We start from the raw sequence: 26,228 nt of genomic DNA on the forward strand, positions 1-26,228 counted from the left end.
GAATAAACTCACTGGGAATATGGTGAATGCTACTGGACCACAATCTGGAGTATAGAACTTCTCCAGAAGACAGCTGTCAACCACAGAACAAAATGTTCTCACCAGAGGTTTAATGTTCAACCACAAAGATGAATCAGGCATAAACTTCCTAGGCTCCCTGGATCACATCATAAAAACCGACAAGATACTACCAGCAGACAAAGCACAAGAAATAAGGTGTGTTGTGGCCAGCCAGTTACATGCAAGATGTCTAACAGTACATGTTCCTTTAAAAGAACAGACAGCATTAAGATCGCTATAAAAAGGATAACAGCATTCTTATCACACCAACCTGCGAAGGAGGTGCGACAGTTCTATTAGACCACCTTTAACAGAGTCAACACCACTTTGAATAAGCTCCAGAATAATAACCTTCTAAACTCAAAGAAATATTACAGAATGAAATGCGAGCTGCCCTGAATTCTATGGCCTCCCAAAAATACATTAAACCCCTTTAAGGTTCAGACCATTTGTCAGTCTAAAAGGTGGTCCAACTTATAATTTATCTAAAGGACTTTTTCATATGCTCAAACATTTAACATATGATTCAGAATATTCTGTTAAATGCACAGAGATGACATTACAGCGACTGAAAAATGTATTCATCACTGAGGATGAAACCATGGTCTTGTCTGATATTGTGTCACTGTACACCATGATTCCAATTTATCCAGCCAAAGAAACTCTACAAACAAAGCTAAATAATAACCCCACCATAATGACACGAACGAAGCTGGCCAGCAACAATACAATGCATCTAGTTCCACTTTGCCCAAAAAATCACTTTCATTTTAATGGGAAATACTATATACAAATAGAAGGCATGCCAGTGGGCTCACCATTATCAGGATTCTTAGTGGAACTGGTAATGCATCGATTTGAAAGCGTAGCTCTGACTCAGTAAGGACCGAAATTTTAGATATGCTACATTGGTGACACATTCATCATATTAAAAAATGACCAGCTGAATGATTTTTTTCATAAGCACGTCAATGCAATATATCCTGCGATCCAGTCTACTATACAAAAAGAAATAAACCTAAGGATCAATTTCCTGGACATATCCATTGAAAGAGGCAACGACACCACCCTGATTACAGATGTTTATCATAAGGAATGTTACTCAGACAAAATATTACACTTTGCAAGCAATCACCTGTCATTGCATAAACTGAGCTGGGTTAAGACTCTGTTCAAAGGACTTCACACCCATTGTAATACCAATGAGACTAAGAAGAATGAAAGGCACTCTCTTTACCAACTGTTCACATCAAACAGCTACCCAAACACATTCATCAGACAATGCTTACATAGAAGACCCCAGAGATCTCAGCAAATAATCAACTCCAACTTCATGCCCCATCCCACACTGCACATACTTCCTTATCATCATGGGGTATCATGTATCCTGTTCGGAGCAGGCATCAAAGTAGTGCACAAACATATAAACACGCTGCGCACAGTACTTTTTAATGGTAAAAGCAAGAAATCAGCAGCAGAGACAGAACGTGGTTTACAGTTTACCATGAAATGCATGTCCAGCAGTATACATAAGACAGACATTAAAAACACTTGCCACACATATACAGGAACATTTCAATGCAATCAAAAGAAAAGACCCACAGTCTCTGATTTACATACATATGTTCGACCAGACACATAAATGGGACTCGGTGCAAGTAAAATTAAAAGTTAATACTAAAAGTGCCAGAGAATTGGCAGAGACGTGGCCATCTAATGAAAATGCAGTTAACAGACATTTGGACATGAACCCATCATATACAGGCTTGAAAAGACATACATGCATATACAGTAATCCCTCGCTATATCGCGCTTTGACTTTTGCGGTTTCGCTCTATCGCGGATTTTATATGAAAGCATAACTAAATATATAACGCGGATTTTTCGCTGCTTCGCGGGTTCTGCGGACAATGTGTCTTTTTACTTCCTGTACATGCTTCCTCAGTTGGTTTGCCCAGTTGATTTCATACAAGGGACGCTATTGGCGGATGACTGAGAAGCTAACCAATCAGAGCACGCAGTTAAGTTCCTGCCTGCTGAATGCAGTGTTAACCAGGAAGTCTCGTCTCGCTCATTCAGCATCAACGTGTTTCGCTGTGTAAAGAGTTGTGCTCTTTTGTGTTTATCTTTGTGCATAGTCAAGCCCTTCATTATGGCTCCAAAACGATCTGCTACTGCTTCAGGGGCTGTGCCCAAGCGCAAACGGAAGATGTTAATGATTGCCAAAAGGTAAACGCTTTGGATTTGTTGAAGGCTACGATTCTTTTATTTAAAAAGTAGGAAAGGAATATAAGATCTACGGCCGCAGTGTCCTTTTAACCAGGGTACAAAACGAGTTGTAAGTGGATGTAATAAGGCAGTAGTCCGGATGGAATCTGCTTTAGGGATTTGCATTGAAGACTGCCAGAAGAAGAACAACGGCAGTGCTACACAATCGCCTGAAGTGGCTCATTTAAGGACTGTAACGCTCTCCTTTGTTGTGCAGTAAAATAAAACTCATTGTTATCGGACAAGTCATCGTGTCATTGTTGGTGAGTAACCATAATTAGTTTTCTACTTACAGTACTTAGTACATGTATGTGCGTTTAGTGTCACTGTACACACATTTACTGTATACTAATTTTCTTGTATTGTACGTATTTATTGCTGGTGGCATGTCTATCGTAATGGCTGTAACATATGTGCTATCGGAGACACTCAATATCTTTAAAATAATATTTAGGTTTTACTGTATATAAACAGTGTGTTTATATACATAATTTCAATGAATCTTACCTAATATCTAAGAGAATACAAAGGGATTATGCTGTATAACTCTGCGGGGAATATTTATAAACAGTGTGGGAGAGTTTATAAGGGCTTAAAATATATAAAAATAACCATAGAAACATATGGTTTCTACTTCGCGGATTTTCACCTATCACGGGGGGGTCTGGAACGCAACCCCCGCGATCGAGGAGGGATTACTGTATAAATAAGACTTTATGACCAACCCCCTCCGAACCCCACCTCATCAATCCTCCCCACCCACACATCCACTTATCCTCCCCTCCTTATTTGTTATATGTTGCCTTGAGTCCTCCTAAGTCTAATCTTTTTAAAAATGTATACATACACACACTTTTTCATCTCTGGATGGAAAACAAGTCTGTAACATATGAAACTGTTCTTAAAAAGTATTTATGAAACTGAAAGTGCAAAATAGTAGGTGACTTTGGTTTCCATAATGAACTAATTATTTAAAGCACGCTTAATATACCATAAACACAAACAAAAAAGAGACACAAAAATGACAGAAAATCGGTGCCCTCATACTGCAAACATTAAACAAATCAGTAAATAAAATGTAATGTTTGCTGATTTTTACATAATTTCATTGTTTTCTAGTTAGATTGAAAATTCTTTACCTTGTTTAAATCTATTCATCCATCCAAAAATGCTGATTTCATTATTTTTGCAAATCAGTCACAGTAAAAATATCCCATTCAATTTCTGATAAATGCTGCAGTAAATATCCAGTCAATAATAGAAAAGCCAGTAAAGCACAATAATTAATTCATTATCCTAACAGAGACAAACATTTTTTGCAACATTCTTTGTGGATACCAAATCAATATTTTCACATTTGTACTCACATATTTGACATTTCAAAACTCATACTGTTCTTGCTAGAGTATGGTGCCAAAACATTATTTAAAATGTAAAATGCATTCAACTAAAAGTTCAAAATGTAAAAAGAAAAACATTTGTGTAAGTTTAAGCAAACTCCAACAGCTTACTATAACAATTCAAATAGATATATTTTTTTCATCATGTTGACAGAATGTGTGTTACACTCAAAAGATTTTCCACAATTCAATACTTCGATTAATCTTTAATATGAAAAAGAATGCCATAATCCGATTAGACATATTAACTGGTTCGTAAAGGACCAGTAGAGAGACATTTGACTTTCCCCCCATCACTTTCTGATTTAGTAATACAAGGAAAAAGTTCACTGATCAAAATATATTTTAAAACATGATCAATACATGTCAAGATGTAGGAAAGAACAAATTTTGTATATTACGTAGAGTGTAAAAAATGCATGTTGTTAAAAAGAAAATTTAAATATAAACATAATTAATTTTAACTATGAAAGTCCACGCAAACTATTATATTAACCACCCACAGAAATGCTAATCATTTGAGCACATCATTGCACAATTTTTTTTTACTAAATGAAACATGAAACAGAATTTTAATTAGTCGGAGTCTTCATCATCCAGATAATCATCTGCATTGCTAGCAGTTCGGGGCACACCTGCAAAAACAAAACAAAATAAAAAAATGAAATGCAGCATTCTGATGCCAATAAGTTGCCCCGTCAAAAACACTGTCGCAATTTTTAAAGAAGGTTATTTATGGGCTGCACAAAATTACTATATTTTGCACATGGTGTACAGTGCATTCATAAAGCATTCAGGCCATTTAATTTCTTCACAAATGTAATGAATTATTATTATTTTGCCATGTTGAAGCTCTATGCTAAAATCTCTTACTTTTATTTTTTTCCCTCCAGCAAAACTCAATATCCAAGAAGGATAAAGTGAAATAGGATTTTATTAATTTTTTTGCAAGTTGATTTAAAAAAAAAAATATTAAATATTATATTGACACAATTATTTAGACCCTTTTGCTATGACACTTGATATTTGGTTTAAGTGCACACCCATTCTATTGATCATCAGTTGAAGTGTTTCTACACCTTATTTGTAGTCCATTTGTGGAAAGGCAAACACCTGACAATGTGTATCAGAGCAAAAACCAAGCCATGAGGTTGAATGGACTTCCTGCAGAGACTAGAAACAGGACTTTACCATGGCACAAACCTGGGATGCAAAAAGGCTACAAAACAATTTCTGCAAGAGCAGAGTGACCTCCATAATTCCTAAATGGAATAGGTTTAGAACAACAATGACTGTTTCTAGAGCTGGCTGTCTGACAAAACTCAGTAAGTGGGGAAGTAGGGCCTGATGGACAGTCTGGCAGAGCTCCAGTAAACCTGATTGGAGATATGTGAGACTTCCAGAAGGGCATCTTACTGAAACACTGCCATAAACCCAAAATCTGTGGAATGTGGCCAAACAGGATATTAGAAAACTGTTTAGAGTTTGTAAAAAGGAACTTACTAGACTCTCAGACTATAAAATTCTCTGGTCTGATGAAACTAAGATTCAGCTGTATGGCCTCAACTCTAAGCGTCCCATCTGAATGAAACAAGGCACTGCTCATCCCCTGTGCAGTACCATTACTAAGGTGAAGCCTGGTAATGGCAAGATCATGCTGTGAGATTGTTTTTCAGCTGAAAAGACTAGATGACTAGTAAGGGTTGAGGGAAAGTTGTAGAGAGGAGTAAAGTGCCGAGATATTCCTGCTGAAAATCTACTCTAGAGCATTGTGGGCCTCAGACTTGGCTGAAAGTTCATATTCCAACAGGATACTGACAATTAGCACATATCAAAGACAAAACAGGAGGGGTTTAGTGCCAACTCTGTGAATGTTTGTGGGTGACCCAGCCACTGCCCAGACTTGAACCCAACTGAACATCTCGAAAGACATGAAATAGCTGTCTATGGATAGTCTCTATCCAACTTGACAGAGCTTGAGGGGATCTGCAGAGAAGACTGGCAGAAAATCCCCAAATCCAACTATGCGAAGCTTGCCACATCATACTCAAGATGATTTTAGACCGTACTTGCTGCAAAAGGTGCTTTAAAAACTTCTAAGAAAACAGTGAAGACTTGTGTCAATGTGGGATTTCAGTTTTATATTTTTAACAAGTTTGCAAAATTTTCCAAAAATCATACATTTGCTTTCTATTTCTGGGTTGCAGAGTTTTACTTGATGAGGGACAAAATTAATTTAAATTTACATAAAGGTGTCTAAATACTTTCCTAAGGCAATATACTGTACATAATATTACAACACAAAGCATGCTTTCAACAAGTATGAGCACACTGTATATGACAGCAGCATAAGGTGTAAGAAATCAAGAATCCAACAGAAGTAACAGGTTTTAAATGTATGACAATCTGCACATTGACATGGCCCGTCCTCGTCTGCACTTTGTTTTACTTGAAATATATGATCAAAATATAAATGTTATGTATAAACTCTGCATCTCATGTGGATCAAATATTTCTCCTGTTGTACAGAGTCCGGTCAATATGAAACAATAGCTTTTCAATAGTCTCATATGGAAACGTAAATGATTAACTAAACTACATTTCAGCAGGAAATGAACAGCTCCTAGCAACTGATTTTGTTTAATTTTGTTTATTCCTGAGGAGGATAGCTGGGCACATTTTTTAAAATGCTAAGACATGAGATCAGAAAATCAAGAGTTACAATACATTTCTTTTTGCTTACTTTACTTGCTGCATCAGTGGCTGATAACAGCAGCCTATGGTGCACCGGGCTATATGCAAGACAAAAACCTTAAATCTAACTGAATATGTCCACTTCAAAATAGCAAAGGTTCCAGTTTTAAGAGAATATGCCTTCTGCATTTTGGGTATACTAATGAAGACAAAACAAAGGTGGAATTATTTTTTATTACAGAATCTTCTTCTATAATGCACACCTAGATGCTTTTATTTGTTCAGAAGATGGCTGAAAGAGAACAACTGTGGATACTGTGTTTGAGTGAGTTAAAGCAATTAGTAACTTCTAGTTTTTTGTAAGTGGACATTTATTCAAATTCAATTTATGAGGCAAATTGAATTTTAGAGTTTCGTGCCAATGTGGCATTATAATTAGTAGCAATTTTAAATGAACTTTGAGCAAATCACCTTTGAATCATCGTAATAACATTACCAAGTACCACTATTTGTGCGGAGTTGCAGAAATTCTGCGAGACAACAAAACTAACTCCTGAGTCCAGAGCAAAAACACCCACATACCATGACATGTTAACACTTTCCACAGTACATGGGCAGAGCAGCTAATTATTTGTACAAGCATCTCATCTCACAAACCCTGCCACACCCCCTGCAATGTTATAAAACATTAATCATGTTCTGACATGATGTTAGGATGTGAACTTAAGACATTGCATAGCCTTAGTCTTAGCTCAATTAAAAAGCATGCTTGTGCACCCGCATGTATCTAAATATATTATCTGAAAATCAATTGAGCCACATTGTAACATGCAAGTCTTTAAGAGTATGTGAGGTACACTGAAGAACCAGGGAACCCCTCATACAAACACTTGAGAAAATGTAAATTTAACACGGTTACTTGAAGCTTTAAAACATCAAATTAATTTGCTGCTGCAGCTAATAAGATCAATATAGAAATGTACTCTAACAAAAGCAACTTGTTTGATCTATCCAGTTTCAACTGCTTCATCCATTTTATTTTTAGAAAATGTAAAAATGTCCAGTTCTGTCTCTTTGTATCTCCTTCCCTCCACAACATCTTCAATCTGTTGAAGCTCTCCTTCAGTAAACTCTGGCTTATACATTTAAATTTCCACAAAAATTCTGTACTTCTGACCCTGGCTAGAATATTAAAGAAAAAGGTTTCTTTCAGCCATGCTAGTTATTTTCACTCATGTCCATGGACACGATTTCACTGTGATCATGCTTGTGTGTTTATATGGACTGCTTGCTATGCATAGATCCTTGCTAACCCAGGCTGTGATATTAATCTCTTCACTCTTTGAAAAGTCCATAATATCCAGGAGGATCAGTGGAATAAACGTATTTCAACAAATTTTATAGTGGCATTCTAGCCTGAGGGCAATTCAGTTTGTTCTTATGTGTGCTTGCCTCAGCATACATGCTTCTTTTATTCAATAATCAAATTCAAATTGTCAAGCCATGAACAGAAAATCCTGCAGAATGAAATATTCTGCACTAGCTCATGCTTCAAAAACCCTATATATTTTACTTCAAAACCTTATACAGTACAGTGGATGAATATCAATAATGTTTGCAAAACTGTGCTGAAAGTAAATGACTAAAATCATGATAATACTTGGAGAATTAATACAAGATGCCCTGGCCTAGAATCATTCAGGAGACCTTATTAAGGAATTACCACTGGCAGGCACTATGCAAAAAACCTAAACACTGTCTGAAATAGATATACATGAAGACCTTAAAACTACTACATTTAGAACCTTGTTTTATAACAAATTAATAAAAGTCCTCAAGGTATAGTCAACATAAAAAAAAATAAATACTAGAATGGCAACAGTGTTCTTAGATCTTCTATATTTTCTGCAATATTTTTCTTTTAAGTCATACAGATAAAACTACAGTATAAAAATCTCACGGAGTAAATTTTTTAAAAAATTATGTTCTTCCTAGTGTTTCTCTCAAGGTCTTCAGTTCAGCACGCTGTTCTCCACTTCATCTGGTCAAGGGGATCTTCTGGTGCAGCACTGGCATGATTCATTTCTTTGCCAGTTGGTCCATCCAGTGTTTCTTTGGTCTGCCATGCATAATTTTACACCTGGGGTTGAGCTTTAGGGCTGTTTTGGCCAGTGTCTGATCATCACTATGGATCACAAGGCCACTATTGCAGGCATGCTTCTTGCATTTTGTCCAAGATCAGTGCTACTTCAATTACCTTCCTTACATCTTCAATCATAGCATGATCAAGCTGAGTCAGACCAACCATCCAGTGAAGCATCCACATTTCCATAGCATGTAGTGTCTGTTAATGTTGAACAGCCATTAGCCAAAATTCCACACTATACAAGTGACTGGGCAACCATTTTATAGAAGATAACCATTTTAGAGATTTTAGAGTTAGAATCTTTTGCTTGAAAAAACCCCAGTGACTTGACACCTTCTAGCAGCACTGGCTTGCACCCTGGTGTGTCAGGGATAATGTCAGTATCACAGAAGACCCTGCACCCGGGATACTTGCACTTGGAAACTTTGTGATTGCTCATCAATAGGATGGTGCCATCTGTCTGCACTCCTTATTCTGTCTCGTGGCTGTTAAGTCAAAGACTGTTCTTTTTGAATTGCATTTTCCATTGTAAGGAGTCCGAGTTCAGGATGAGCAGGATGGTAACAGCATACAGAAGTGTTTATTGTTCCTCCTTCTGGATATCGCCGTTGCCATATCCTTTCATAGGATGAATAGCAGCAGCGAAAGGACAGATCTCTGGTAAACGAAAACCCGTATCGTGAAGGGCAGCAAGGTTACAATTAAGCATCCCAAAATGCTTTAGACATTGTGGGAAAGAAGTTGAATCTAGTGCATATAGACACAGGATCTTTAGGTACAACAGATTAGTTCACGAGGCATTTTGTCAAAAGCCCTTTCCAAGTCAAGAAAAGTGATATGTTTGTGCATGCTCATCAGTAGGCGGGCAGCACGGATTGTGTCTATTGTTGTACATCCCTTGACAAAGCCACAATGGCAGAGTGACAATGACAATTTTGCAAATGCAGTGCTCATTGATAAATTCAAAAGTAATCATCACATGACAGAGTAGGTGGATCAGGTGACAGTCTGTGCAATCACAGACATCCCCTTTGCTTAAGCAAGTCATCACAGTAATAGCACTTGTTGAAGCTTAGGAGATGGCACCTTCTTTTATGTCTTTTTTGAACAGGGCTGTTAGAAGTTCGGTGCTGCTGTGCCTAACCATTTTCATGGCAAATAGTGTTCTTGAGGGCTTCAAGGTTTTGAGGTCAGCGTGTGTATACCTTTGACTTGAGACAGCTCCACAAGAAGAAATCGCACAGAGCAAGATCAGGTGATCATGAAGGTCACCTGACATCACCGCTCAGGGAGATCAGCTTCCCCAGAAACATCTCCTGCAAAACATGCATGGAACTTCGTATGAGTTGTTGCTCCATCCCGTTGAAACCAAGCATCCACCACATCCATTTCTTCCAGTTGGGGCCACAAAAAGTTCTCTAGCATTTCAAAGTAAATTTCTGAAGTGACAGTCAACATTGTTCCCTTTCCTCAAAAAAGTAAGGGCCTGTAATGCCAAATTCTGCAACAGCGCACCAAATTGTATGCTCACTGTGCAGGGATCTCTGATGAAGTTCTCAAAGGTTGGTTTCAGCCCAATAGCGAAAGTTTGGCTTATTTACACAACCATTCAAAATGTGCCTCGTTGCTGTACATGATGATGGCATCTCGATGAACGGTTTGCAGAATGTTTACGTACAACTCTCCCAATCTCTCTCTCTCTCATTGAGTTCCTGTACCACCATCATTTTACATGGAAGGAAATTAAGTCCTCATGCAAAATCCTCCTCAAAGACTGGAAATGCCTAAGGCAGAAGCATGTTTGCGTGCTGAATGTCTAAGAGACTGCAAAATTGATGCCCTTACATCTTGGATGTTTTCAGGCGTTTGTACAGTCCAAGGTTGGCCTGGAAATTTTCTGTTCAATGTTGTACCATTCTGTCTCAATTTAGCCACCCACTGAAAAACTGTTTTCCGATTTGGGATGTCACTGTCAGGAGGAATGCTGAAGTACGTTTGGAAGGCACATTGCATAGTGATGATGGATTTGTTGTTTTTGAAGAACACTTTGACAGCAAAAGCAGGGTGTGCACCGGACCAAGGCATATTGCAGACTGAAAACTAAAAGGGATCGCCTATTAAAGGACCCCCACCCCAACCCACTCAGCTGCCTCTACCTCACGTAATGACCTTGAGAAATGTGGTACTTCATTTTGGCTCACGCTGTATTATACAGGGTTTGCCTTCAGGTGCCCCAACACTTCACTGTTGTCTGTGTGTTTTCTTATAGTGGCGTAGCTGTCAGGAGTTTTCGAATGTTGCTACATGATGGAGCAAAAGTACGCCACAGCCAGCCTACTTGCTTTGATGGCAGAAACCTGGGAATTTAAAATCCAGGTAGGGGAGCAACAGGCTCACTTCCCGAGGTTGAGGTACATAACCAGAAAAGTGCTGTACTTTAGTAGGAATGATCAGTGGGTCTGTCCCAGGTATTACTAACACATCCAAATGATAATGTTGAGAGATTGATCAATTAAAAGCCAAGGTACTGTTGAAATATGATGTCAGCCCGGACCAGCAGGTGAATGCATGATGGGAGATGAAGTTTAACCCACTCCCAAGACTTTTAATTATGGGGTAGAGTTGGACATTGGTTGACACCATAGGGCTCTAGCACTCATGAAATCACTGAAAAGGTGGCATGTGACTACCTAATGGATGCTCCCCAAAATCTTTTCTTGTCTAGCCAATCTGTGGGCAGGGAATTAAAAGCTTGATTGACCTCAACATAGCCCTCGAGTGACAATGACAGTCTCACAAATTAAGCATTCAGAAAACCCTGCTGATCACTGAAAATCCCATATACGGTGCGTCGCCACTTCTGAGCCTACTCAACATGAGAAGAAATCGGTTATCAAACCACAGGAGAAGCATAATTCTCCTTCATGCTGCTACAAGTATGGGGAGGTGGACCACATCATGCCATAATGCCTCTGCTTTGTTGAGATGATCGACTGCAGTTGGGTGCGAGGAGCAAGGTATTGTTTTATGCTCAACACTCTTTAACTTAAGTTCGCTGAGGTGGTTGTAATACATGGGTATACGATCACCACACTTATTAATTCTGGCAATAACATATCAATAGTTGCTCGCCATTATGTGCTTCTGTGACAATGGGAGTCCAGTGTGATTTGTCTAACCTGTATTCATAGAGAAACTCAAAAGGCATACGTCCACCTCTTGTATAACTAAAATCCACGGGATAATCCGGAAACTTAGGGCGGCTGTCATGCGTAGCCCATCTTATTCAGTGATAATGGGGAGAGACTGGTCATATATTAAAGGCGGAAAGGCACAAACCACCCCGGGAAACCTAAGGGCCTTAAGCTGCTCCCATGCCAGGTCATTTGCCAGCAACAGAGTAAGGGCATGTGGCAACCTAGTATGACGTAAACGATGCAATGCTGTCTTGCATAGACGTCTTTATGGAAATGATTGGTGAGACGTTGCGGAGCATTCATCTGGCTCCAATCACGGACTTTCATTTTCAACTCAGGTAAACGCCAGACTCTTTCAAAAGAGAACAGTGGAATGAGGATTCCCTTAGATTTGCCAAGAATGCAGTGGCCCTCATTAACAGCCAAGGCACTCCTTCTCATGCCAACGGGCACACACTTCCTAATTAATAATAATCTCTTCCTCCCTCTGCAGACAGGAAGATTGACAGCTTTACCACGCTTGATGTCACTTCCACTGTCTGCCTGCCTGGACCTGGCTCTTTCTGCCGGAATTCCTTATCAGCGGAAGCTCTGCCATCTTGAATCAGTCTATTTGAAGACCCATGTCTGCAACAACAATTTTCTTTCATTTCAACGTGTTTATAAACCTCATTTTCTTATATTGTATGGGGGTTGCCTTTGGCTGCCCCAACACTTCACAACTGTTTATGTTTTTTCTAACAGTTCAATTGTTGTACTCCTTGTGTTAGTGCAGGCTACCACAATGCAAGGCTTACAGACTTCAACATTTTCACCGATATGGAACAGTGCTTAGAGGGGCTAACTTGTCCTAGCACTCAATCATAATTAATTTAACTTTTTATTTTGCAGCTATTGTAGTACCAGGCTGAAGCTTCACACAACCAAACTCATCAAGCATATAATGGCAGCTTGGTCGCTCAGTGTCAGATCATGCATCAGTTTCACTTTTTGTGTCAATATCTGATGACCATCACTATCAATATCATCATCACTACCGCACGGTTCAAGCAATCATTCAGTTTCAGTTTGTACTAAAACTGCTGTTACAGCATTTCATTTGCCATTGTGTTTTTCTAGAGGCTGCAACCCTACTCATGAATATCAATGAGTTACCTTAGACTGGCAAAATCTAAGAATTAAAATATTCAAGATTTTTTGTAACATGTTATTTTCTCCACTAGATGGCAGCAGAATACTGTCCCAAGCATTATTCAGGCTTAAAAATGTAAAGCCAGATCATTAAACATTACCCAGAGTGTGACTTGTTAACCATAGAATTCCAAGCCTGAATCAAGATTTCGCTTAATGCCAAGGAGGTTAGAGATGCCTGCATTAAACAGATTACAAAAACAGTATGAAATTGTCAGCACCTACCCATACAGGAAGCCTGTTTTCAAATAGAATATACATAAATTAGCTTGAAAAAGAAACATCTTTTTTGATGGATACAATGGACAGGGAGGGAGAGTCTTTTACTACAACAGCACAAGTTTCTCACTTTTTAATTACATAAGAGTGCTGAACACTGACACGATGGTTAAGAATTTTCCATATAAATGATTATTAATATATTGCTATATGAAAACTGAATGACCATTAATGTATGTTGCTTTGGCACCCTGTCCACAGTGGTCCCTACCTACTGCCTAGTAATGTCAGGAAAGGCTATGGCACCCCATGAAAATCTCCTGAATTAAGCAGATTCAAGAAAAATATATTTAGACTTGTCTTCATTTAAATTTTTTTCCAATATTTAAACCACTATTTATAAACATATAACATAGTGCTTAAATTACTTTAAAAATATGAATACAATTTACTAGTCAACTGTAGTTATCTGTATGCTTTTAGAACAAGTGAGTGTTTCCTAAAAATTAATGCCACAGGTCCAGTACGGTCTCTAACAAGAGGTTCATGCTCTAAATTGACTTGCATGCTTCTCCCAAAATTATGTAATTTTAACCGTCAGGTGCCATCTAGTGGTGAAAGGAGGTTAAATTAAAAAAAAAATCAACTTGCTTAACCCTTTATGCACTAAGGTTTTTATCATTATTGTGCCTAAAGTACATACTTAAAAATGAATAGCTATTATTCTGTTTGTTATAAAGGAGCTGTAATTGGCTAACGAGTAACGAGTAAAACAGTTTTGAAAGTAAAGTATTTATCTGATTGAAAACCTTTTGTTTATACCAATACTAACTAAATAAAACACAAAAAATTAATGCTTTAGGAATTTCTTCTCCAAAAGACTGAATTTTACAGAACATAATTATGTACAACCCTGAAATCATTTTCTTTTGTGCTACAATCTGCCAGCTATCACTGTACCAAGTTTAGATGTCATATGCCATAGGACTGAAAATTATACTGTTTGGAAAAAGGCATCTCCCTGGTTGGAAACAGTGCTTCTTTTCTGAAAAAAATCACACACTCACTCACTCACTCACACACACACACACACACACTCTCAATATCACTGTGAAGCAACAAACAAACAATGTGTAACCATTTAGTATATATGTACTCATTCAAAACTTTACTTTCAAAATTATTTTTCATGCCTGTTCTTGAAACAATTTTCGTTTATGATTAGATACAGTGAATTACATTTTCTGCAATAGATAAATTAGCGTTTTTATGCTGCAATTCACACATCTTCTCCTGCCTTCTATTTCAGTAGCACAGCATGTTTATTGTGTTTTTATTTATTTATTTTGTTGTTGTTGCTTTTTTTATTTTGCATTTAACGTCTGGAATAAACCGAGTAAATACATATATTTTACACTGTGTGCACAATTATTAGGCAAGTGAGTATTTTGACCATATCATCATTTTTAATGCGTATATTCCAACTCCAAGCTGTATTAACTTGAATGCTTATTGGATTTAAGCACGTCAGGTGATGTGTATTTGTGTAATGAGGGAGGGTGTGGCCTAAGGAGATCAACACTCTATATCAAGGTGTGCAGAATTATTAGGCAGCTAGTTTTCCTCAGGCAAAATGGGCCAAAAAAGAGATTTAACTGACTCTGAAAAGTCAAAAATTGTAAAAGTCTTTCAGAGGGATGCAGCACTTTTGGAATTGCTAAGATATTGGTGTGTGATCACAGAACCATCAAACATTTTGTTGCAAATAGTCAAAAGGGTCGCAAGAAACGTGTTGAGAACAAAAGACGCAAATTAGCTGCCAAAGATTTGAGAAGAATCAAACGTGAAGCTACCAGGAACCCATTATCCTCCAGTACTTTCATATTCCAGAGCTGCAACCTACCTGGAGTGCCCAGAAGTACAAGGTGTTGATCAGTAATGGGCACAGAGCTCCACTCCAACGTGGAGGTGGGGTACTGGTATGAGCTGGTATTTTTAAAGATGAGCTAGTTGGACCTTTTTGCATTGAAGATGAACTCAAAATCAACTCCCAAACCTACTGCCAGTTTTTCAAGACACTTTCTTCAAACAGTGATACAGGAAAAAGACCATGATTTTTATGCAGGCCAATGCTCCATCACTTGCATCGAAGTTCTCCACTGCGTGGCCAGCCAGTAAAGGCCTTAAAGATGAAGGAATAATGACATGGCCCCCTTCCTCATCTGACCTAAACCCTATCGAGAACTTGTGGGCACTTCTTAAACGCTAGATTTACGGGGGAGAAAAACAATACACCTCTCTGAAGAGTGTCTGGGAGGCTGTAGTCACTGCTCCACAAAAAGCTGATCGTCAACAGATTAAGAAACTGACAGACTCCATGAATGGAAAGGCTTATGACTGTTATTGGAAAGAAGGGTGGCTATATTGGTCATTCATTGATTGATTTATTTTTTTTGAAATGTCAGAGATGTTTATTTGTAAATTTTGAGGTGTTTATTTATTATTCTCACTATAACAGATGAAAATAAACAAGTGAGATGGGAAAATTTTCATTTTTCCTTTAGTTGCATAATAAATCTGCACACTAATAGTTGCCTAATAATTGTGCACATATGTATTCCCCTGATGATGTTCACACTCACATTTCCGTTGTGAAACATTCAGGTTTCAGGTTTATTAACATTTTGGATTGACTGATAGCACTGTGTTTGTTCCATATTAAAATTAATCCTCAAAAATACAACTTGCCTAATAATTCTGCACTCCCTGTAATACTTGCTTCTTCCAGAGCTGGGTTACAGGGATGGGAATAATGCCTTTCCTGGGAGCACCAGGCACAGAATAGGAAACGGTCAGCCCTGAGTGCAGAGCTAGTCATACAGACACAAACATCTAAACCGGCGTTTTTCAGCCACTTTTTAGTCACAGGTGGCAGTCACTGGGACATGAGCACACAAGACTTGTTCATAGTATAAACATGAACCACCCCCACCACTGAATGGATCAACAAGGCAGTGCAATTTTTTATCCACTTTCTAATAACGCTCGCTTAATAATCCCACCTGAACCCATACCCCAATAGGCCAAACATCAAACCATTGTTTAATCACACTCATTTCAGACTTCCTTGGGAGTTAGGAGGTGAAGGTTGTTATAAATGGGATAAAAATTAAAAAGAAAGCATTCCACAGTCAATACTTTTGTTGAAGAAGTGATGTTTATACCATGGACAAGCTACTACCTGAAATTACCTTTTTCCTTCTCATGTGCTCATGGCGCAGATATGTGAGCAACATGATAGAGTAACATTCAAACAACGTCCTCACATTAAACTTCAAGAGGCAGAATTACAGTGTAACAATACTCACAAATACACTAAGAAACATTGCCTGTCCTCTAAGTTGAAACTGAAAGACCACTACTCAGTAAGTTAACCTAGTGAGAACATGTAGAAGACAGCATTTGGTTATTGTAACTGAACCAATGATGTTTAAATTTACTTTAACAAGGCCTTTTTATAACTTCACTTTAACTTAATCCTGATACTCTGTATGTTCAATTCTTCATAATAACTATTCACAGTGGCTCCAAAATCCATACTGACCCCAACTTTCTCTTCTGTTTCTTTTTCCGGTTTCTTGGTGGTGGCGCAGATACTCAAAGCATCATGATGCACCAACATTGATGGACTGAAAGCCAGAAGTCTACGTGACCATCATCAGGTCCTTCCATGAAATCCCTAAATACAAAGAGGACTGTTTGACTTATGTTAGGTAGATTGCCCAGAGGGGACTGGGCGGTCTCGTGGTCTGGAACCCCTACAGATTTTATTTTTTTCTCCAGCCTTTGGAGTTTTTTTGTTTTTCTGTCCACCCTGGCCATCGGACCTTACTTATTCTATGTTAATTAATGTTGACTTATGTTTATTTTTTATTGTGTCTTCTATTTCTCTATTCATTTTGTAAAGCACTTTGAGCTACATTTTTTTGTATGAATATGTGCTATATAAATAAATGTTGATTGATTGATTGATTAACTGTAAAACTATGCGCCACAATGCCTTAAAGTTATACTAATAGCAGTATGATTTCAAAAGAGTCAAAACTGTGATCAGAATCAAACACAAGCTTTGTTTAACAATGCGTAAAAATGAGCTGTCACAGAATCTATTTCCTGTCTTTTACGCAAACTTGTGACATTTAATATGAATGGCCAGTCATACACAACTATACATTCATTAGCTAAAACTTCTATCCAATACTAATGAGCTTTGCACTGTATGTAACTTGAGATATGCGAGATCTCTGATAAAAGTAGATAGGCAGAGAGAACTAACTTTATTTGTCCCTGGAGAAAATTTGGCTTTAGGTAGATAGATAAATAAATAAATAATCACACACACACACACACACAATGTTCTGAACACACACCACTATCACTATAAAGCACCAAAATTAAAAAGAAAAAATTCTGACTTGGCTGTCACAGCGAGGCACTATACAGGTGTACTGCTGTTGGTATAAAGGAGCCCCAGTATCATTTCTTGACACATTTCTGTTGAAAAATTCATTGGTTGAAAATATTCAGTGTTAGCGTGTCATGGAGGGGATGTGCGGCATTGTTCATAATGGCACTCACATTTGTTTTTAAGTCTCTCTCTTTGCTACTTCCTCCAGAGGGTTCAGGGTGTGTTCCATGATTGAGCTTGCCTTTTTAATTAGCTTGTTGATTCAGTGGGTCTCTCCTGAAGTGAGGTTACCAGCCTAGCACACCGCAGAGTAGAAAATTGCACTGGCCATCACCGAGTTGTAGAAGATGTGATGGATGTCTCTTCCCACATTAAAGGAATGGAGCCTCCTAAGGAAATGCAGCCTGCTCTGCCCTTGCTTATATAGTTATTCTATGTCTAACCTGTCATTAATGTGGTCCCCCAACTACTACTACTACTTGTAAGAGTGGACCACCACTACATCCACTTCCTGAAGAGAGACTGGATATAAAAGATCTTTGGTGCAGTGAAAGTCAATAACCAGTTCCTTAGTTTTGCTAATTTTAAGATGCAGACAATTCTCTTTGCTCCAAGAAACACAGTTCTCCCTTTATCAGCACAACCCATAACTGCGTAATCATCTGAGAATTTCGGCAAGTGACATGAGCTGGTGTTATAGATATAGTCGCGGGTGTACAAAGTGAACAGAAATGGAGACAAGACTGTTCTTTGTGTTGCTGCAGTGTTGCTCACATTCATATCAGAAACATAGTCCTTGACTCACACAAACTGTGGTCTGCCTCACAGATAGTCCATTACCCACGACAACATAGGTTCATCGACCTGCTTACCTCTGAGTTTACCCCTTAACAGGGATGACTGGATGGTATCGAAAACACTTTTGAAATCAAGAAACATAAACCTCATACTGCAGCCAACTTTGTCCTGGAGAGAATAAGCCTTTTGGAGCAGCTCACATTCATATCAGAAACATAGTCCTTGACTCACACAAACTGTGGTCTGCCTCACAGATAGTCCATTACCCACGACAACATAGGTTCATCGACCTGCTTACCTCTGAGTTTACCCCTTAACAGGGATGACTGGATGGTATCGAAAACACTTTTGAAATCAAGAAACATAAACCTCATACTGCAGCCAACTTTGTCCTGGAGAGAATAAGCCTTTTGGAGAAAACGCATAATTGCATTCTCCTCCTCTAATCTATGACTGAATCTTTGATTCCCTCAGTTGTTATTTTATACTCGCCTTGGGGTATATATGTCCAAGTCACATAATTTAACAATGAAAGAGAGCAGACAAAAAAGCAAAAATATCATTATTGATTTTGATTGACTTGTGGGTTTACTGAAATGTACACGAACAACTATGAAATATGGTTGCGTCCCACTCGTGGGACACGTCGTGCATATGTGGCTACCCAAGATTCACAATAAAGTATTACCCTAGAGAAAAAATACAGTGTTAACATAATACATTAAGATGTTTTAAAAATAAACAAAATACTCTGGCTGTCACCTATGAATACATTTAAAAATTCAAGGTTTCAATTCAAGTTCACCTAACCCTGGACGTTGTGTCACTGCTTTGCATATATTTCTTGAAATTAATATATGAATTGCTCTTTTAATATTTTTATTACTCATGCTAAATGGAGGTACAGTACTTACTTGTCACTTGTTTCTTTTTCAGTAATGATGCACACTGTGCATTGGTTGCCATGTCAAGAGCCAATTTCTTTTCATTGTTTAAGATATCTGTTCTTCCACCTAAAAATATAATGAAAAAAATAATTTGTCTATAGCTAGCAAGAATAATAAGATGCACATTTTACAGGAAAAGGGAACATTATAAAATATGTTATATAAATATGATTACCATGAAGTCATACAAGGGTTCTACAGGTATTCCCATTTTACTCCCACATCCTTAAGAGATGCAAAATTCACCCAGTAATGTATCAATGGTATATCGATGTTTTAAACAATCCACACAAAAAGCAGCTATTCCCATTCTGTGCGGATTTTATTTTACAATACTTCAGTGTTCCTCCCATATGTGGCTTTGTTTAATTAAGTATGTAAGAATGTCACCAAGGTGGATTGCTGTGTATTCTAAGGTTCTTCCCTTCCACTCGATACACTTTGCCCCCCAAACACCTGTAACTGGATGAAGGGGATTTGAAAGTGGATGGCTAGAGAGATGGATGTTCAACCTTACTCCTCAGTCCATCTCTTAATTCTGGAGTGTTCAGAAAATAAAGAAACATTACATTAATTTGTGAGTGAAAAATGGTGCAACCTCCGACACATTACACTTAAAATACAGGTATGCGATCTGAATGTTGAGCTGCTCACGGTGGGCATACAAAGTTATTATATGCCAGGAGAGTTTTCATATGCGACTGTGCTGGCAGTTTACATCCCCTCACCCTCACCAGATGCAGCAATCACACAAGACACAGTATACTCTGTAATAAGCAACCTCTCTACTGACCTTCCCAGCGCTTTCATCACATTTTCAAATGACTTTCACCATGTTTTACTTTCCTCCACCCTCATCAATTTTTACCAGTTTAAGGACTGCACAACAAGAGACAATGGGACCCTGGACTTGTTATAAGCTTTGCTACCTTTACCCCAATCAGACCATGCTGGGATATGCTTTGTGAGCCACATGGCAAGCACAACGAGGAATTGAGCCACTCTATCACATACTTCATCACGTTTTGTGTGGATAACATAGTCCCCACAAACACAGTGCACACACACACAACAAGAAGCCATGGATCACAAAATAACTGAATGCCCTATTGAATAGGAAGAGTACAGTCTTCAGGTCTGGAGATAAGGATCAAATCAAATAAGTGAAGTCAGAACTAAAGCAGCGGCTCTGTGAGGGGAAAGCCTACTACAAAGACACACTTGACCACAAGTTGAAGCAAAACAAAACAACACTGGTTATATGCAAGCTGTTAACATTAGAATTACCAGAGCCTACGAAAAACTCGTAGGTCCGTCCCACCTTAAATCGCTTCTTAAAACCGTTCTCACCTCTCCGCCATTTTTTTTTGTTAATCTAAATGTGCTGATAAAAGAAAAGCTGCAAGTAGCCGGCTATTCCATCCCCCCACCAACTTAGAACGTGCACAAACTTCTCCCAGCTCCTGCCTCAATTGATTTTCTGGGAGTGAAGTGGAGTTTTAGAGTGGAAATAATAGATCATTATTTGGAATACACGCATTTCACGTGTGTTCCTTTTCTACAGTAATCCATGTAAACACATTTTTAAAACAAACGTTTTTCATATTGTAGTAGTAAATGACAAAATGTAAGCATAAACTATATAATGTATGAAGCCTGAAGTCCAAATATCAAACACTTTCACAAAAGGTACAAATATAACAGAATGTAATTTATGATACTTGTAAAGATTAGGTTATTTTTTTATTCACTTTTCATTTTCTCAGTCGTGTTCAGGATCCTTCCCTATCCCACACCCCTCATCTGAGAATGCTGTTTTCACATAAAGCGTACTTGTGACTGCATTCTCGTACCAATGCTTGCAAACTGAAGTGCCTGCGTGCACTTTTCGCAGCATTACACGTCTATTTTTTTGAGCATGCCCGTGTCGCTCAAACACAGGAACATATGTTGGTGTACAAAACAAGTGCACTTTTATTCTAGACTATAAGTGAAGAAAAAATAAAGAAAGTTACAGTAGGCGGTTGATACGACAGCTTGCGTGGTGCAATGCGAAGAACTGCTGATTTCCGATCCGTGCTATATAAAATCATCACATTCAAATATTAACAATTCCCACACACCCTTCCTACATTCACGACATGTGTACTTGTTGCAGTGTACACACCTCTACGTGCTATGGTTCCTATTACACTGAATGAGCACCTGACATTGTACTTTCTTCCCTATATAAATAACATTTGAGTATAGTGCGTCTCCAAATAAATCCCATTCGACTATAGCGTGTCTCCAAATAAATCACATTTGAGTTATAGCGCGTCTTTATGTGAAAACAGCATTGTCAGATGGGAGGGGTGGGGATCGTGAACGCGACTGAGAGGATGGAACTGAATTAAAAAAAAAAAAAGCTAACCTTTATAATTATCATGCATTTACACTGGCTCTTACAGACTGACTGAAATCAAATGTATGTTTTTATTCTAAAATAGTTCAGTACTTGCAATATTATTTGAAAACGAACAGTGTCAGATCTGAGAATTCCCTGTAATTTGCAGCTCTATTCATTATCTCAAAACACCACGCACATTCACAGTAATTCCCAGTTATGTCCACCACTCACATCCACGTCCAAAACCATACAGAACTGATCCCACATCAGAGAATTTCCACTTCCTGCATAAATTCAAACCCGATCTGACACTGTTCGTTTTCAAATAATATTGCATAAGTGCGATGATGTTTTTACATATATTGTCTCTTTCTTTCAGGTGTGTAATAGAAACCACAGCATAGAGAGAAGTGTGTACATTGCGTCTTACAGGAAAAGGCAATGGAAAAAGTGCACTTGAATAAAAGTGCACTTTTGTTATACTTTTACACCAACATATGTTCCTGTGTTTGAGCGACACGGGCAGATGGGGAGTGTCTGATGATTGCATATAGCGCCTAAGTTACTGCTCTTTACCATTCTCTCCTCTGCATGTCCTGGAGTACAAAAGAAACAGCATACAGCAACATGCGGGGACTGGCAGGAACACTCAATAAAACTGAATAAAAAGAAAATCAAGTGACAGCGTTTGTGTGTCAGAACCCTTTGGGATTGGGGGCGTTAGTATGCATCGTGGTACACTGCAGAGCTATAGTGCGTCTTTATGTGAAAACAGCCGTCAGATGGCATTGTATGGATTGATTCTGAATGCGACTGAGAGAATGAAAAGTGAATTAAAAAAAAAAAACAAAGCTAACCTTTATAAGGATCATAAATTACACTGGCTGTTACAGACTGAAATCAAATGTATGCTTTTATTCTAAAATAGTAAGACTAAGAGCAGTTTACTTCTCAAAACGGAATAGTGCAGAATCGAACTCGCGACCTTTTGATTCCCAGTCAGGAGCCGAACGTATTGCGCCACGGAGACGGTCGTAATTAGTGGGTGTCAATGTCACATGTTAAAGGCGGCTTTTCTTTCTGCAGCTATATTTTTGAATAAAAGTGCAATTGTTGTCATACTTGTACCTTTTGTGAAAATATTTCTTTGATATTTGGACTTCAGGCTTCATACATTATATAGTTTATGCCTACATTTTGTCATCTACTACTAGAATATAAAAAACGTTTCTGTTTTAACAATGTGTTTACACAGATTACTGTAGAAACGGAACAGACATGAAATGCGTGTGTTCCAAATAACGATTTATTATTTCCACTCTAAAACTCCACTTCACTCCCAGATACTCAATCAAGGCAGGGGCTTGGAGAAGTTCGTGCACGTTCTAAATTGGTGGGGGGATGGAATAGCCGGCTGCTTGCTTCTCTTTATCAGCACATTTAGAAGACAAAGGACGCTGGCGGAGAGGTGTGAAGGGATTTATGAAGCGATTTAAGGTGGGACGGATTTACGAGTTTTTTCGTAGGCTCTGGTAATTCTAGTGTTAAAAATGCAGAGGAAGGGAACAACAATGGAGCTTCTTATCAATCCAGCCCTCTCTCAGCACTGCTATCTTCTGTGTGTAAGCTGAGGTGGTTTTAGAACCCCAACTGTCATCTGCACAAACTAAAATGATGTCAAACCTGCAGTTTCCAGACCCTCTCCACTCCCTGGATTGTGTGTCTCTACTGATCAAGTGAGGAGAGAGCTGGGAAAACTACATAAACAAGTGTTCAGAGCCAAATGGAATCAGCCCTAAGGTGCCAGACAGCTTTGCAGGGTCCTTTAGCACCTTTTCTCCTTTCCCTGAATTCGTAGAAGGCTCCTCAGCTGTGGAACACATCCTGTGTGGTTCCAAAGAAAGGGCATTCTAGTGATCCCAATGACTTCTGACCAGTTGCTCTTTATACACCATGAAAAACTAGCTATGAACCTTGATTTCAGAAGATGTGGATTCTCTCCAGTTTGCCTATTAGGTGTGGAGGATGCTCAAATCTACATGTTCCACAGAGCCCACTCCCATTTGAACATAGCAGGGATCTCAGTCAAGAAAATGTTTGTTTTTTTTTTACTTTTTCTGTGCTTTTAACACCAACCTGCCTCATCAATTGGGGGGAAAAAAGCTCAAGGCTTTGAATCTTGATGCTCTCACAGTTTCCTGGATCATGAACTACCTGACTAATAGACAGCCATTTGTGAGGCTGAGGGACTGTGTGTCAGACATGGTGTGTAATACTGGACCACCTCAAGGAACTGTTCTGTCTCCCTTCCTGTTTACCCTCTACACAAGAGACATCTGGCACAATATCAGCGCTTGCCATCTATAGAAATTTTTAGATGACTCGTCTCCATCATAGGTTGCATTAATAACAGAGATGAATAAGAGTATAGTAAAGGCATGGAAGACTTTGTCTTGTGGTGCAGCGACAACAACGTGCAACTCAACAGCAGCAAGACAAAAAAAAAAAAATTGGTGGTGGATTTCTGACGTGCAAAGAAGCCTCTGAGACCAGTCACCATTCAGGGGGAGAATGTGGAAGTTCTATAGAGCTACAAGTACCTGGGAGGGGTCACATAAACAACAGACTGGACTGGTCCGACAGTACAGTGGCTCTGTGCAAGAAAGGTCAGAGTAGACTTCACTTGGTAAGGAGACTTGGGTCTTTAGAAATGTTCAGCAAAATGCTGGGAATATTCTACAAGTTCATAGTAGCCAGTGTAGTGTTCTATTCTACAGTCTCCAGAGGAACCAACCTGAGCAAAAAAGAAGCATAATGCCTGAACAAACATATCAAGAAAGCCTGCTCCATCACAGGGGGAACCATGGACACACTGGGAGCTGTTTTGTAAAAGGAGATGATGGCAAAATTGGATTCCATCGTGCAAAATCCCTTCCCTCCCCTCCAGAGGATTCTCTCTTGGGGCACTTTTAGCCACAGACCGATTCCACCATGGTGTGCTGAGAAGCACCTCTGGGGATCTTTTCTGCCCAATGGTATCAGGCAAATCATTGCTTCCACCAGATGTTCTTGTTTATTTTTATTTAATTTTATTTATTGACTGATTCGCATTATTCATAGGCAGTTAAAGCTGTTCTATATGCAGCTTTCAGTTAACTCAAAATGCTGCTGTAATAATCATTACACGAACTAAACAGTGCAACTACATAACTCCTGTTAAGTCCTATTCTTAAGTTGTAGTTAAGCCAAGGTTGAGTTTCAAAATTCAGTTTTTTTTACATATAATGCTTTAAATGGCCAAGGCCCCATTTACCTATTCACACCTACAAACCAAAGTGTGCAGTAAGATATCAAGAAGCACAAATTTGTATTTTAAGCACCGGTAGCAGTATTTGGTAACATTATAAACATTATTATAAAATCAATCAAATATGATTTAAAATTACTATGAATGTATTACATCAAAGCAACAAATCAGAGCTATCTCATCATATAGTGCACATGAATTAATCTCCACCAACAAGAAACAGTAAAGGTTAATAATTATTTTACACACTTAAAAACACCATCCTCAGCCACAGACATATTATATTCTTAGCAGTAATTCTGGATATGTTATAAAAATAAATTGGCAATTGGTTTGTATATTTCATTCTGCTTCTTCATAACTTAATTCTACTAAATAAAGTGCGTTTATTCCCTTCATATTTGTGTACACTACATTCCATGGCAGACATGACAATAGTGAGACTATTAAACCTATGCTCCTTATTTATGTTTAATATGGTTTAGTGCTAAATTATGCGACTCTTTTAGGATATAGTTGGTTGAAGCATCCGTTTCAACACAATATAAAGTCTCTGGTGTTCCCTTCCTGGAGTTTGCATGTTTTCCTGGTGAATTTCCACAGTGTGCTCCAGTTTCCTCCCAAAGACATGAAGGTATGGGGATTTGGTGACGTTAAAATGATGCTAGTGTATGTATATGCTTGTGTTCACCTTGCGATACGCTGATGCTCTATCCAGGGATGGTTTCTGTCTCACTCTATGTGGCTAATCTATTCTGCTGGAGCCCTCAAACATTCCTTGAAAAGCAACAGAGTTATAATTAAAATGAGAGCTCTTACAGAACCTACTTTACTGTACAGACATTGCTCCAATAAAAGCTAAGCAGGGCCAAGGGTTTGGCAGTCTTATAAAGCAAAACTGGACCCTCCCGTCTCTTAAAGTAGACATCAAGGGAGGTTTTCACGGAGATTTTTTTTTTTCTCATCATAAATAGCCTTGCCATTCCTGCTTCAATGAGACAAAATGCATCAGCTAACTCTTTTGTAGAAAACTGTTTTGTCAAGGTCCCTTGGTTCTGGTTTTCTTTGCTGAATGCTATCATCTGTTGTTCTAGTTCCATAAGGTCTTCATTGGTAAATTCTTTGCTATGTACATAACAGTACA

At 38.4% G+C, this 26,228-nt stretch overlaps 1 protein-coding gene across 1 annotated transcript in view; it reads right to left on the minus strand.

Moving 5' to 3' along the window:
* Positions 1 to 3,841: 3,841 nt before the first annotated feature.
* ostf1 (osteoclast stimulating factor 1) overlaps positions 3,842 to 26,228 on the minus strand; it is a 73,566-nt gene continuing 51,179 nt past the window's right edge. The window contains exons 9-10 of the mRNA XM_039750695.1: positions 19,356 to 19,454; positions 3,842 to 4,363 (exon numbers count right to left, since the gene is read on the minus strand). Coding sequence (XP_039606629.1) covers positions 4,305 to 4,363; positions 19,356 to 19,454 — 158 coding nt within the window. The 3' untranslated portion in view covers positions 3,842 to 4,304. The remainder of the gene's footprint in view (positions 4,364 to 19,355; positions 19,455 to 26,228) is intronic.

This window comes from Polypterus senegalus, chromosome 4 (assembly GCF_016835505.1).
Source record: "Polypterus senegalus isolate Bchr_013 chromosome 4, ASM1683550v1, whole genome shotgun sequence".
NCBI lineage: Eukaryota > Metazoa > Chordata > Cladistia > Polypteriformes > Polypteridae > Polypterus > Polypterus senegalus.